General features: G+C 50.7%; 1 protein-coding gene across 1 annotated transcript in view; it reads left to right on the forward strand.

Annotated features, from left to right (window-relative positions):
* LOC108802104 (autophagy-related protein 16-2-like) overlaps window positions 1-10,271 on the forward strand; it is a gene marked incomplete at its 5' end in the record, with an annotated part of 62,104 nt that overhangs the window by 10,378 nt on the left and 41,455 nt on the right. The window contains 4 exons of the mRNA XM_018573991.1: window positions 7,490-7,586; window positions 8,327-8,417; window positions 9,857-9,930; window positions 10,016-10,022. Coding sequence (XP_018429493.1) covers window positions 7,490-7,586; window positions 8,327-8,417; window positions 9,857-9,930; window positions 10,016-10,022 — 269 coding nt within the window. The remainder of the gene's footprint in view (window positions 1-7,489; window positions 7,587-8,326; window positions 8,418-9,856; window positions 9,931-10,015; window positions 10,023-10,271) is intronic.

Here is a 10,271-nt window from a genome sequence, read left to right on the forward strand (position 1 = left end):
TCTATCTATCTATCTATCTATCTATCTATCTATCTATCTATCTATCTATCTATCTCTCATCTCTCTATCTATTCATATCTATCTATTCATATCTATCTATCTATCTATCTATCTATCTATCTATCTATCTATCTATCTATCTATCTATCATCTCTATACATAGATCGATAGATATACACACACTATATTGCCTAAAGTATTGGGACGCCTTTACACGCACATGAACTCTAATGGCCCCGCAGTCTTAGTCCGTAGGGTTCATTATTGGGTTGGCTCCGCCCTTTGTTGCTATAACAGAAATACAGTGTATTCATTGCATGCAGTCTTTGGTTTACATATAAACATATGACAAAGTATTCCCAGAGCACCGTGGCTTATCCCAAGAGAACGCAGCAGTAGTGGTCTGAAATCCCAAATAGATCTGTACAGGAGGAGGGGGTGGAGTCAGTGCTACAGAAGGGGGCGGAGTCTAGTTATATCTGTAAATTTCAGCTTGAGGTTTTGAGCTCTGTAAACAATAGGAGGTAAATCAAGACAAGCGGAGCCTGAAGATCTACATGCTGACTGCCTATGCGAATAGAAAACATGACTATCATCGCATTGTTTCATATTTGTCTGACAAATAAAAGGGGGGAGGGGCGCTGGGCAAGGAGAGACAGCCAGGAGGATGAGCAAGGAGAGAGAGCCAGGAGGATGAGCAAGGAGAGACAGCCAGGAGGATGAGCAAGGAGAGACAGCCAGGAGAGAGAGCGAGGAGAGACAGCCAGGAGAGAGAGCGAGGAGAGACAGCCAGGAGAGAGAGCGAGGAGAGACAGCCAGGAGGATGAGCAAGGAGAGACAGCCAGGAGGATGAGCAAGGAGAGACAGCCAGGAGGATGAGCAAGGAGAGACAGCCAGGAGGATGAGCAAGGAGAGACAGCCAGGAGGATGAGCGAGGATGAGCAAGGAGAGACGGCCAGGAGGATGAGCAAGGAGAGACGGCCAGGAGGATGAGCAAGGAGAGACGGCCAGGAGGATGAGCAAGGAGAGACAGCCAGGAGGATGAGCAAGGAAAGACAGCCAGGAGGATGAGCGAGGATGAGCAAGGAGAGACGGCCAGGAGGATGAGCAAGGAGAGACAGCCAGGAGAGCGAGGGAAGTTTTTTTTTTCGTTGGTAGATCTCATGTAGCGCGTCATTTGAAAGGTAGATCTTAACACAAAAATTGTGGGCACCCCTGCCCTAAGGCATGCTGAAATAATATACAATTAGTTGAGAGGCCGTTTTGGCATGCCTTTGGCTCATTTTGGGGTTCTTTGGATACTGTTGCAGCGGGATGAATGGCTGATGTTCTCTGACTGTCCCAGGGATTGGACAACCAGCGTCTGTATGTGCGGTGGGGGTGTCTCTCCTCCATACTGCCTATAACATAGGAGGAGAGAGGGTTGCAGGGCGCGTTCCGGCAGATTTAGAGGAAGTGTCCTCCTTATTAGCATGCCGCTGATCCTGATATTTTCTTTATATAAACAGAAGTTTTTAGAAGCCGTCGTTCAGTTTTCGGAGGAGAGGATGTGAAACTGGTACAAATGTTTCCTGTTTCTGCTGCTTGTTGCTGGGCCGGCGCTGCACCCGGCAGGGATTGTGTATACATGACGCCGAGCGCCGGCTCTGTTATGAAATCCGGGTGAAAGTGGAATCGCCGTGTATTGTCAGTGAATATATAACAGAGCTGTGTCAACGTTTTAATAAATGAGGAAGCTTTCAAATAAATAATAAAGCCGTGAATAGTTTTATTAATGAACAACCTGCGAGGAGCGCAGACAGGAAAAAAACAAAATCACATCAATAATTGGTGTTTTTTTTACCTTCAAGTCTCCGAGATTCCTCTGCACACAGATCATAAGGAACTCGGCAGGTGGGTTGTTCCAAAAACCTAGGAGGACTAACCACAGATCTTCTGCTGTTACCGTCTCTTCGTGTAATCTCAGACAGACTCCGTGATGGGGAGATCGGGGCTCTGTGGGGGCCATGCCGTCTCTTCCAGACATTGGAGTTCTGTAGGGATCATACCATCTTAGGTCTTCCAAAAATCTGGACTCTGCAGAGATCATAACATCTCTTTCAAGGATCAGGGCTCTGTGGGGGCCATACCATCTCCCTCAGAGATCAGGCCTCTGTGGGGGCCATATCGTCTCTTCCAGAGATCGGGGCTCTCTGGGGGCCATAGTGTCTCTTCCAGAGATCAGGGCTCTGTGGGGCCATATCGTCTCTTCCAGAGATCGGGGCTCTGTGGGGGCCATATCGTCTCTTCCAGAGATCGGGGCTCTGTGGGGGCCATACCGTCTCTTCCAGAGATCGGGGCTCTGTGGGGGCCATACCGTCTCTTCCAGAGATCGGGGCTCTGTGGGGGCCATACCGTCTCTTCCAGAGATCGGGGCTCTGTGGGGGCCATACCGTCTCTTCCAGAGATCGGGGCTCTGTGGGGGCCATACCGTCTCTTCCAGAGATCGGGGCTCTGTGGGGGCCATACCGTCTCTTCCAGAGATCGGGGCTCTGTGGGGGCCATACCGTCTCTTCCAGAGATCGGGGCTCTGTGGGGGCCATACCGTCTCTTCCAGAGATCGGGGCTCTGTGGGGGCCATACCGTCTCTTCCAGAGATCGGGGCTCTGTGGGGGCCATACCGTCTCTTCCAGAGATCGGGGCTCTGTGGGGGCCATACCGTCTCTTCCAGAGATCGGGGCTCTGTGGGGGCCATACCGTCTCTTCCAGAGATCGGGGCTCTGTGGGGGCCATACCGTCTCTTCTAGAGATCGGGGCTCTGTGGGGGCCATACCGTCTCTTCCAGAGATCAGGGCTCGGTGGGGGCCATACCGTCTCTTCTAGAGATCAGGGCTCTGTGGGGGCCATACCGTCTCTTCTAGAGATCAGGGCTCTGTGGGGGCCATACCGTCTCTTCTAGAGATCAGGGCTCTGTGGGGGCCATACCGTCTCTTCTAGAGATCAGGGCTCTGTGGGGGCCATACCGTCTCTTCTAGAGATCGGGGCTCTGTGGGGGCCATACCGTCTCTTCTAGAGATCAGGGCTCTGTGGGGGCCATACCGTCTCTTCTAGAGATCAGGGCTCTGTGGGGGCCATACCGTCTCTTCCAGAGATCGGGGCTCTGTGGGGGCCATACCGTCTCTTCCAGAGATCGGGGCTCTGTGGGGGCCATACCGTCTCTTCCAGAGATCGGGGCTCTGTGGGGGCCATATCGTCTCTTCCAGAGATCGGGGCTCTGTGGGGGCCATACGTCTCTTCCAGAGATCGGGGCTCTCTGGGGGCCATACAGTCTCTTCCAGAGATGGGGGCTCTGTGCGGGCCATACAGTCTCTTCCAGAGATCGGGGCTCTGTGGGGGCCATACCGTCTCTTCCAGAGATCGGGGCTCTGTGGGGACCATACCGCCTCTTCCAGAGATCGGGGCTCTGTGGGGACCATACCGCCTCTTCCAAACATTGGGGTTCTGTAGGGATCATACCATTTCTTCCAGAGATCAGGGCTGTATGGGTGCCATGCAATTTCTTCTATAGCTCAAAGCTCTGTGAAGACCATACCCATCTATTCCAGTGATCGGGGCTCTCTGGGGGCCATAACAACTCTTCTAGAACTCCTTGCTCTTCTTTTCACTGAAGATAGTTTTCTATGACTTTGGCTGTATGTTTGGGGTCATTGTCCTGCTGCTGAATTCATTTTGGACCAGTCTGATGCCACCCGGGCATTGCATGATGGATATGTATCTGCCTGTACTTTTCAGCATTGAGGAGACCATTATTTCTGACAAAACCCCCAACCCCATGTGCAGAAATGCAGCTTAAATCCTGCAAGGAACCTCCACCATGCTTCACTGTAGACTGCAAACACATATCCTTGTACTCACTCTCCAAGCCCTTGGCAAACAAACTGTCTTCTGTTACATCCAAATATCTCAAATTTGGGCTCATCAGTCCAGAGCTCCTGCGGCCTTTTTTTCCCGCACCCGTTTTTGTGTTTTCAGTCATTGGTAGATTGCGCGGCCTTATTTCCAGGTCGGAGATGTAACTTGTTACATGCCTTTGTGGTGTTCCATGTTGAACAGAAGAATTTGTTAGCGCACTCCTAGGGTGGTGTGTTGTGTTGTGGCTCCTGGTATTGTTAGACTGAGGTGTCTAACTGTGTGAAGTTGAATGGAAAAAAGGAAGGAGCGCAACTGACTGGCACAGGATGTAAGGATGGGAAAGGGTCATGGACAAAGATGAGGTATTGGCACTTACGTGTGATCGGAAGAAGGTGCACAAGGGTGGAGTATACTTCTGATGGGGTAGTGGGGGTCTCGCCGCATGGGTTGGGTGGTGTTCCATGAAGACCACTTCTGACAAAACTTCTCCGCACTGTAGATGGGTGTACCCGGGTTGCTTGCTGGTTCCTGGCAGGTCTGAGCCGATGGTCCCACTGGACATCTTCCGATTGTGAAGGGAAGTCCGTATCCTGTGCCTTTCATCTGCTTCACTGCTTCCTTGGCTGGCCACAGCATATTCTGTCTTCAACGTTGCCTGTCCTTCATGCTTCTGTAGAACAGATTGGACGTCCCGTGTCTTGTTGTGCTCAGTCTTGTCGTTGTGTAAGATTTGAATGGTCTTCAGTGACCTCAACTTGTTGGTAGATCACTATGCAAGACTGAAGGGAAGGACGGAGGTCAGATTGAAATATAATCTCTGTACTCCGGATTCAGGAAGCTTTTTTATAGTGCTCTGGTTGGGACAGCTGCCTCTCCTCTCATGATTCTGTGTTGTAAATCCTCTCTCTCTTTTAGAATAGCAGCTGTAAGGGTGGGTGGCTTTACAGATATGGATGTGAGGGTCCCTCTGCATGCATGCCACAGATTCAATGCAAATTTTAATGTTGGACCCGAGTGAGCCTTATAAGTACGATATAGCCTGCTGAATCTGATGCTTGTCATGTGAACTCAAGATCAGTATTCGGGAAAACTTGCTCTGGTGGTGTCACGGCTCTCTGAGCCCCATTTTGCTGCTATGGCTGGTAACCATGGCATTTGGTCACATGACTGTCATTGGAAGGCTAAAGCCATGGCTCCTTCGAGAAGAGTTCTAGGCTCCTCATGTGCCATCTCTGAGTACATCTGGATAGGACAGTTGGGATTGGGGAGGATATGTTATAAATTAAAACCATAAAGGGCCTGCGTGGACTATAGTTTGCACTCAAGGTCACCTCTTTACTGCATTGCCGACCTTCCATGACTCTACAGAGGAAATTAAACTATTAGAGGGAAGTGCCCTGTTTGTCTTTGATAACGTGTTGTCGTTGTATTCATTTCTGGTGTGCTGAGGATTTGATTTGTTCCTCTTGATTATAATATAACCGGACGCTGGAAACGTGCGCAATTCAGATAAGGGGGCACGTCGAATTGTTTTCAATTTCTTAGATGTGGCGTGTACAAGTAGATGGCGTGTGTAGGAGAACCGCCGCCGCTCCCAGCCCTTGTCCGCATTGAGATACCTGCTTCTCCTTTTGTACTTCCTTGAGGGCATAATAGCTGTAGATCCGGTTCCTCACCTCAGAAATGCCTCCGCTGACTTGCATTTCTGTCTACTGCTACCATTCCGATAAAAACAAATGTATTATCTTTATTAAGTTACTTCCTTGTAGATATTGTATGAGAGTTAACTGTATGTTACACTTAGTGGTTTCTTTATTGGGTCCATCTGTCTAGGAGTCACATAGCTCTTCACTAGGTCTGGACACTGCACAGGAAGACTCTTCTTTGCCTTCTGAGCAGCTGGAATCCTTCTCATCCTGGAGATGGACCCAGCAATCTTCAGGAGGTGTTCCTCAGGGATTTGCCCCATGCTGGCTCTGGAACATTTCTTGGCCTGGGCTAAACAATCTACAGGAGATGTTCCTCAGGGATTTGGCCCTGGAACATTTCTATGCCCGGACCCAACAATCTTCAGGAGATGTTCCTCAGGAATTTCCTCCATGATGGCTCTGGCATATCTGTTGGCCTGGACCCAACAATCTACAGGAGATGTTCCTTAGGGATTTGCCCAATGCTGGTTCTGGAAAATGTCTTGGCCTGGACCCAACAATCTACGGGAGATGTCCCTCAGGGATTTGCCCCTGCAACATTTCTAGGCCTGGCCCCATCAATCTTCTGGAGGTGTGCCTCAGGAATTTCCTCCATGATGGCTCTGGCATATCTCTTGGCCCGGACCCAACAATCTACAGGAGATGTTCCTCAAGAATTTCTTCTATGATGCCTCTGGCATATCCCTTTGCCTGGACCCAACAATCTACAGGAGATGTTCCTCAGGAATTTCCTCCATAATGGCTCTGGCATATCTCTTGGCCCGGACCCAACAATCTACAGGAGATGTTCCTCAGGAATTTCCTCCATGATGCCTCTGGCATATCTCTTGGCCTGGAGCCAACTATCTTTAAAGGGATGTTCCTCATGGATTTGCTTCATGCCGGCACAGTGATACTGGCCTGAATCCAACAATATTTAGGGGATGTTACTTAGGAGTCAACACCGTCACATAGTACTTTACTAGGTACAAGCACTGCAGAGTAAATCACTCCCTTGCCTTCAGTGCAGCTGGACTTCCTCTTTGCCTGGAGTTGGGACTCAACCATCTTCACGAGATTTTCCGAAGGGGTTTCCTCCATGCTGGCTTTGCAATATCTCTTGGCCTGGACCCAACAATCTTCAGGTGATGTTCCTTATGGGTTTGCTCTATGCTGGCTTTGTAATATCTCTTTGCCCAGACCCAGCAATCTATAGGAGATGTTGCTTGGGGATTAGCACAACCACATAGCTCTTTACTAAGTACAAGCACTGAAGGGGAGGATGCTTATTTGCCTTCAGAGCAGCGGGAATCACTCGGTTTGGAGATGGACCCAACAATATTCATGAGATGTTCCTCATGGATTTCCTCCATGCTGGCTCTGGAATCCCTCTTCATCTGGACCCAACAATATTCAGTAAATGTTATGCAGGGATTTGCTCCATGCTGGCTCCATAACATCACCACACTTCCCAACGTTCAGAGATGGGAAAGAGGGAGAGTCGGGGAAGGTATTATCTTCTTTTTTGCAACTGTTAGTCGAACTCTTTTTCTATCGGGAGTCGCTTTGAAGGACTTGTGTCATGTGCACCACATTCTACCCGTTCATCTCTATTTTGCGGCAAAAATTGAGGTACCTTAACTTGATGGGTCACTGAATCAGCTAAGTAGTCCTCTAAGGATCCTGAGGTCCCACCCACGCCTGTGCATTTTACGTGCCATGTGTTGTATGTGTGTATTATGGTTTGCATATTAGACCATTGAACTCTCTGTATGGGAATCGGTATTACCGATGTGATGAGCCAGACTGCCTGTAACACATCTGAAGCATGCAGGTGTGTGTAGGACCTCACTGATGGACAGCTATGGTGATGAATATCTCTTTATAATGGTTGGTTTCTTTCTTTGCAGACAATAAGCTGTTGGAAAAGTCAGTTTTTCTGAAGGATCTGACTGAAAAAATCCAAACTGAGCCGGTCTTCTTATCCGGGACCCACCATGCAGGAAGGTGAGTACCGCAACCTTTGATTCCTGACAAGTGGAACAAACAAAGGTGGGCGGGGACACCCCATGGGGGGGCGCTGGAACACACAGAGGTGGATAGGGACACTCCATATAGTATAGGCAGGAATGCATAAAGGTGCGTTATAGCACATGAAGAGCAGGAACACACAAAGGTGGGCAGGGATACCCTATGGCAGATAGGAACATGCCAAGGTGGTCACGGAAACCCCAAACCTCTTATTTTGGGCAGGGACACAGAGGTGAGCTGGGACACCCTATGGAAGAAAGGAACATGAAGGGTGGGTGGGAACACCTCTTTGTTGGGCAGACATGCATAGGTAGACTGGGACACCCCAAGATGGGCAGGAAAACACACAGGTGGGCAGGGATATCTGTGGTGGACAGGGACAACCCATGGTGGGCAGGAGCATGTAAAAGTGAGCAGGTACACCCTGTGGTGGGAAGGAACAGGTTTATGGGGAAGCCCCATGGTGGCTGGGGAAGCACAAAGGAGAGAAGGAACACCCCTGACTCCAAGGTGAACAGAAGCAGAGCCAGGAATTGCGGCAGAATTGGCTGTTGAAGGGGCACAGGGCTGACAACAGGTTGCAATCTAAGCTATCTCTGGCTGTCGATGGATTGGGTTTTGACAGGGTTAGGGTTTCAGGCACTGGGTAAGAACTTTACTTTGATTAAAGCATTTGCTGAAATGTCCTGAACGCTTCCTGATTTTCTGTATTTCAGGTCTCCGTCGGGTACGTCCTGCAGTCCTGGATCAGGTGACCTTCCCGCACTACAGAAAGAAATTGCTGACCTGAAGATTTCCAATGGTGAGGTATGTACTGCCAATGCAGAGCCTTCTGACATGAGGCAGCAGAATGAGAGTCAGGTGTCCTGGTGGCCAGTAAAGACTTCTTCAAAGACCGATATAAACCATCTCCAGAGTCAGCCAACCCCCTGGATCCTCCAACAGTGAGATCTTACTGCCAAAATGTCTGACCCTGTTCCTGTGAACCTTGGAGTTTTGGGTGTCCCCGCCCACATCTGTGTGTCTCCGCCCACCTTTGTGTCTTCCAACATTTTATTTTACATTCTCCATAATATAACATGAATAGAAATGCAGCACAGGGATGGTGGGGGCCCCTCATAATGGGCACAGCGGGTGTACAGACCCGGGAACTCAGCACAGGGATGGTGGGGGCCCCTCATAATGGGCACAGCGGGTGTACAGACCCGGGAACTCAGCACAGGGATGGTGGGAGCTCCTCATAATGGGCACAGCGGGGGTACAGACCCGGGAACTCAGCACAGGGATGGTGGGAGCTCCTCATAATGGGCACAGCGGGTGTACAGACCCGGGAACTCAGCACAGGGATGGTGGGAGCTCCTCATAATGGGCACAGCGGGTGTACAGACCCGGGAACTCAGCACAGGGATGGTGGGGGCCCCTCATAATGGGCACAGCGGGTGTACAGACCCGGGAACTCAGCACAGGGATGGTGGGAGCCCCTCATAATGGGCACAGCGGGTGTACAGACCCGGGAACTCAGCACAGGGATGGTGGGAGCCCCTCATAATGGGCACAGCGGGTGTACAGACCCGGGAACTCAGCACAGGGATGGTGGGAGCCCCTCATAATGGGCACAGCGGGTGTACAGACCCGGGAACTCAGCACAGGGATGGTGGGAGCCCCTCATAATGGGCACAGCGGGTGTACAGACCCGGGAACTCAGCACAGGGATGGTGGGAGCCCCTCATAATGGGCACAGCGGGTGTACAGACCCGGGAACTCAGCACAGGGATGGTGGGAGCCCCTCATAATGGGCACAGCGGGTGTACAGACCCGGGAACTCAGCACAGGGATGGTGGGAGCCCCTCATAATGGGCACAGCGGGTGTACAGACCCGGGAACTCAGCACAGGGATGGTGGGAGCCCCTCATAATGGGCACAGCGGGTGTACTGACCCGGAAACTCAGCACAGGGATGGTGGGAGCTCCTCATAATGGGCACAGCGGGTGTACAGACCCGGGATCTCAGCACAGGGATGGTGGGAGCTCCTCATAATGGGCACAGCGGGTGTACAGACCCGGAAACTCAGCACAGGGATGGGGGGAGCTCCTCATAATGGGTACAGCACGTTAGATGGAAAACAAATCCTCCTTTTCCGTAGTAAATATTGGCAGATAACTGGCGGGCGGGAAAATCCGGAATTTGTTTTGTTTAGTGAATTGACTCTCTTTTGTGTTTCTGTCGATTTTTTATTTTTTTGGCAGTTGGCATATGAAGCCTTCGAGCTAAAGAAACGCATGCAGGAGAGAGGTGAATGGCTGACTGATCAGAGTGAAAAGTGAGTGTCGGGAATTTTATGCATTTTATTCTCCAGGCAAAAAAAAAAAGTTCAGGTAACTCTGAAATATTGAACATTAAAAGAGAACTGAGGTAAGTTTTTTTCCCCCATAGTTCTCCTTAGGGTCACGGGAGCACACAAACTAGCGTCCTCCCGTCACTCTAGGCTCAGTATGTAGGGAGCTACAGCTCGCGGTATACTGAGACGCCCTAGCCGGAGCGGATCCCGACGTAGATGACGAGATCCGCCCAGCCGCGTGAGTGACAGCTGGCTCTGCCTATCTAGAGGCAGAGCCAGCTGTACCCGCCCACTCCCCCGTCCGTTCCGCCAGTCAGCGCTGG

Source organism: Nanorana parkeri, unplaced genomic scaffold, assembly GCF_000935625.1.
Source record: "Nanorana parkeri isolate BGI_ZX_2015 unplaced genomic scaffold, ASM93562v1 scaffold2661, whole genome shotgun sequence".
NCBI classification, from domain to species: Eukaryota; Metazoa; Chordata; class Amphibia; order Anura; family Dicroglossidae; genus Nanorana; species Nanorana parkeri.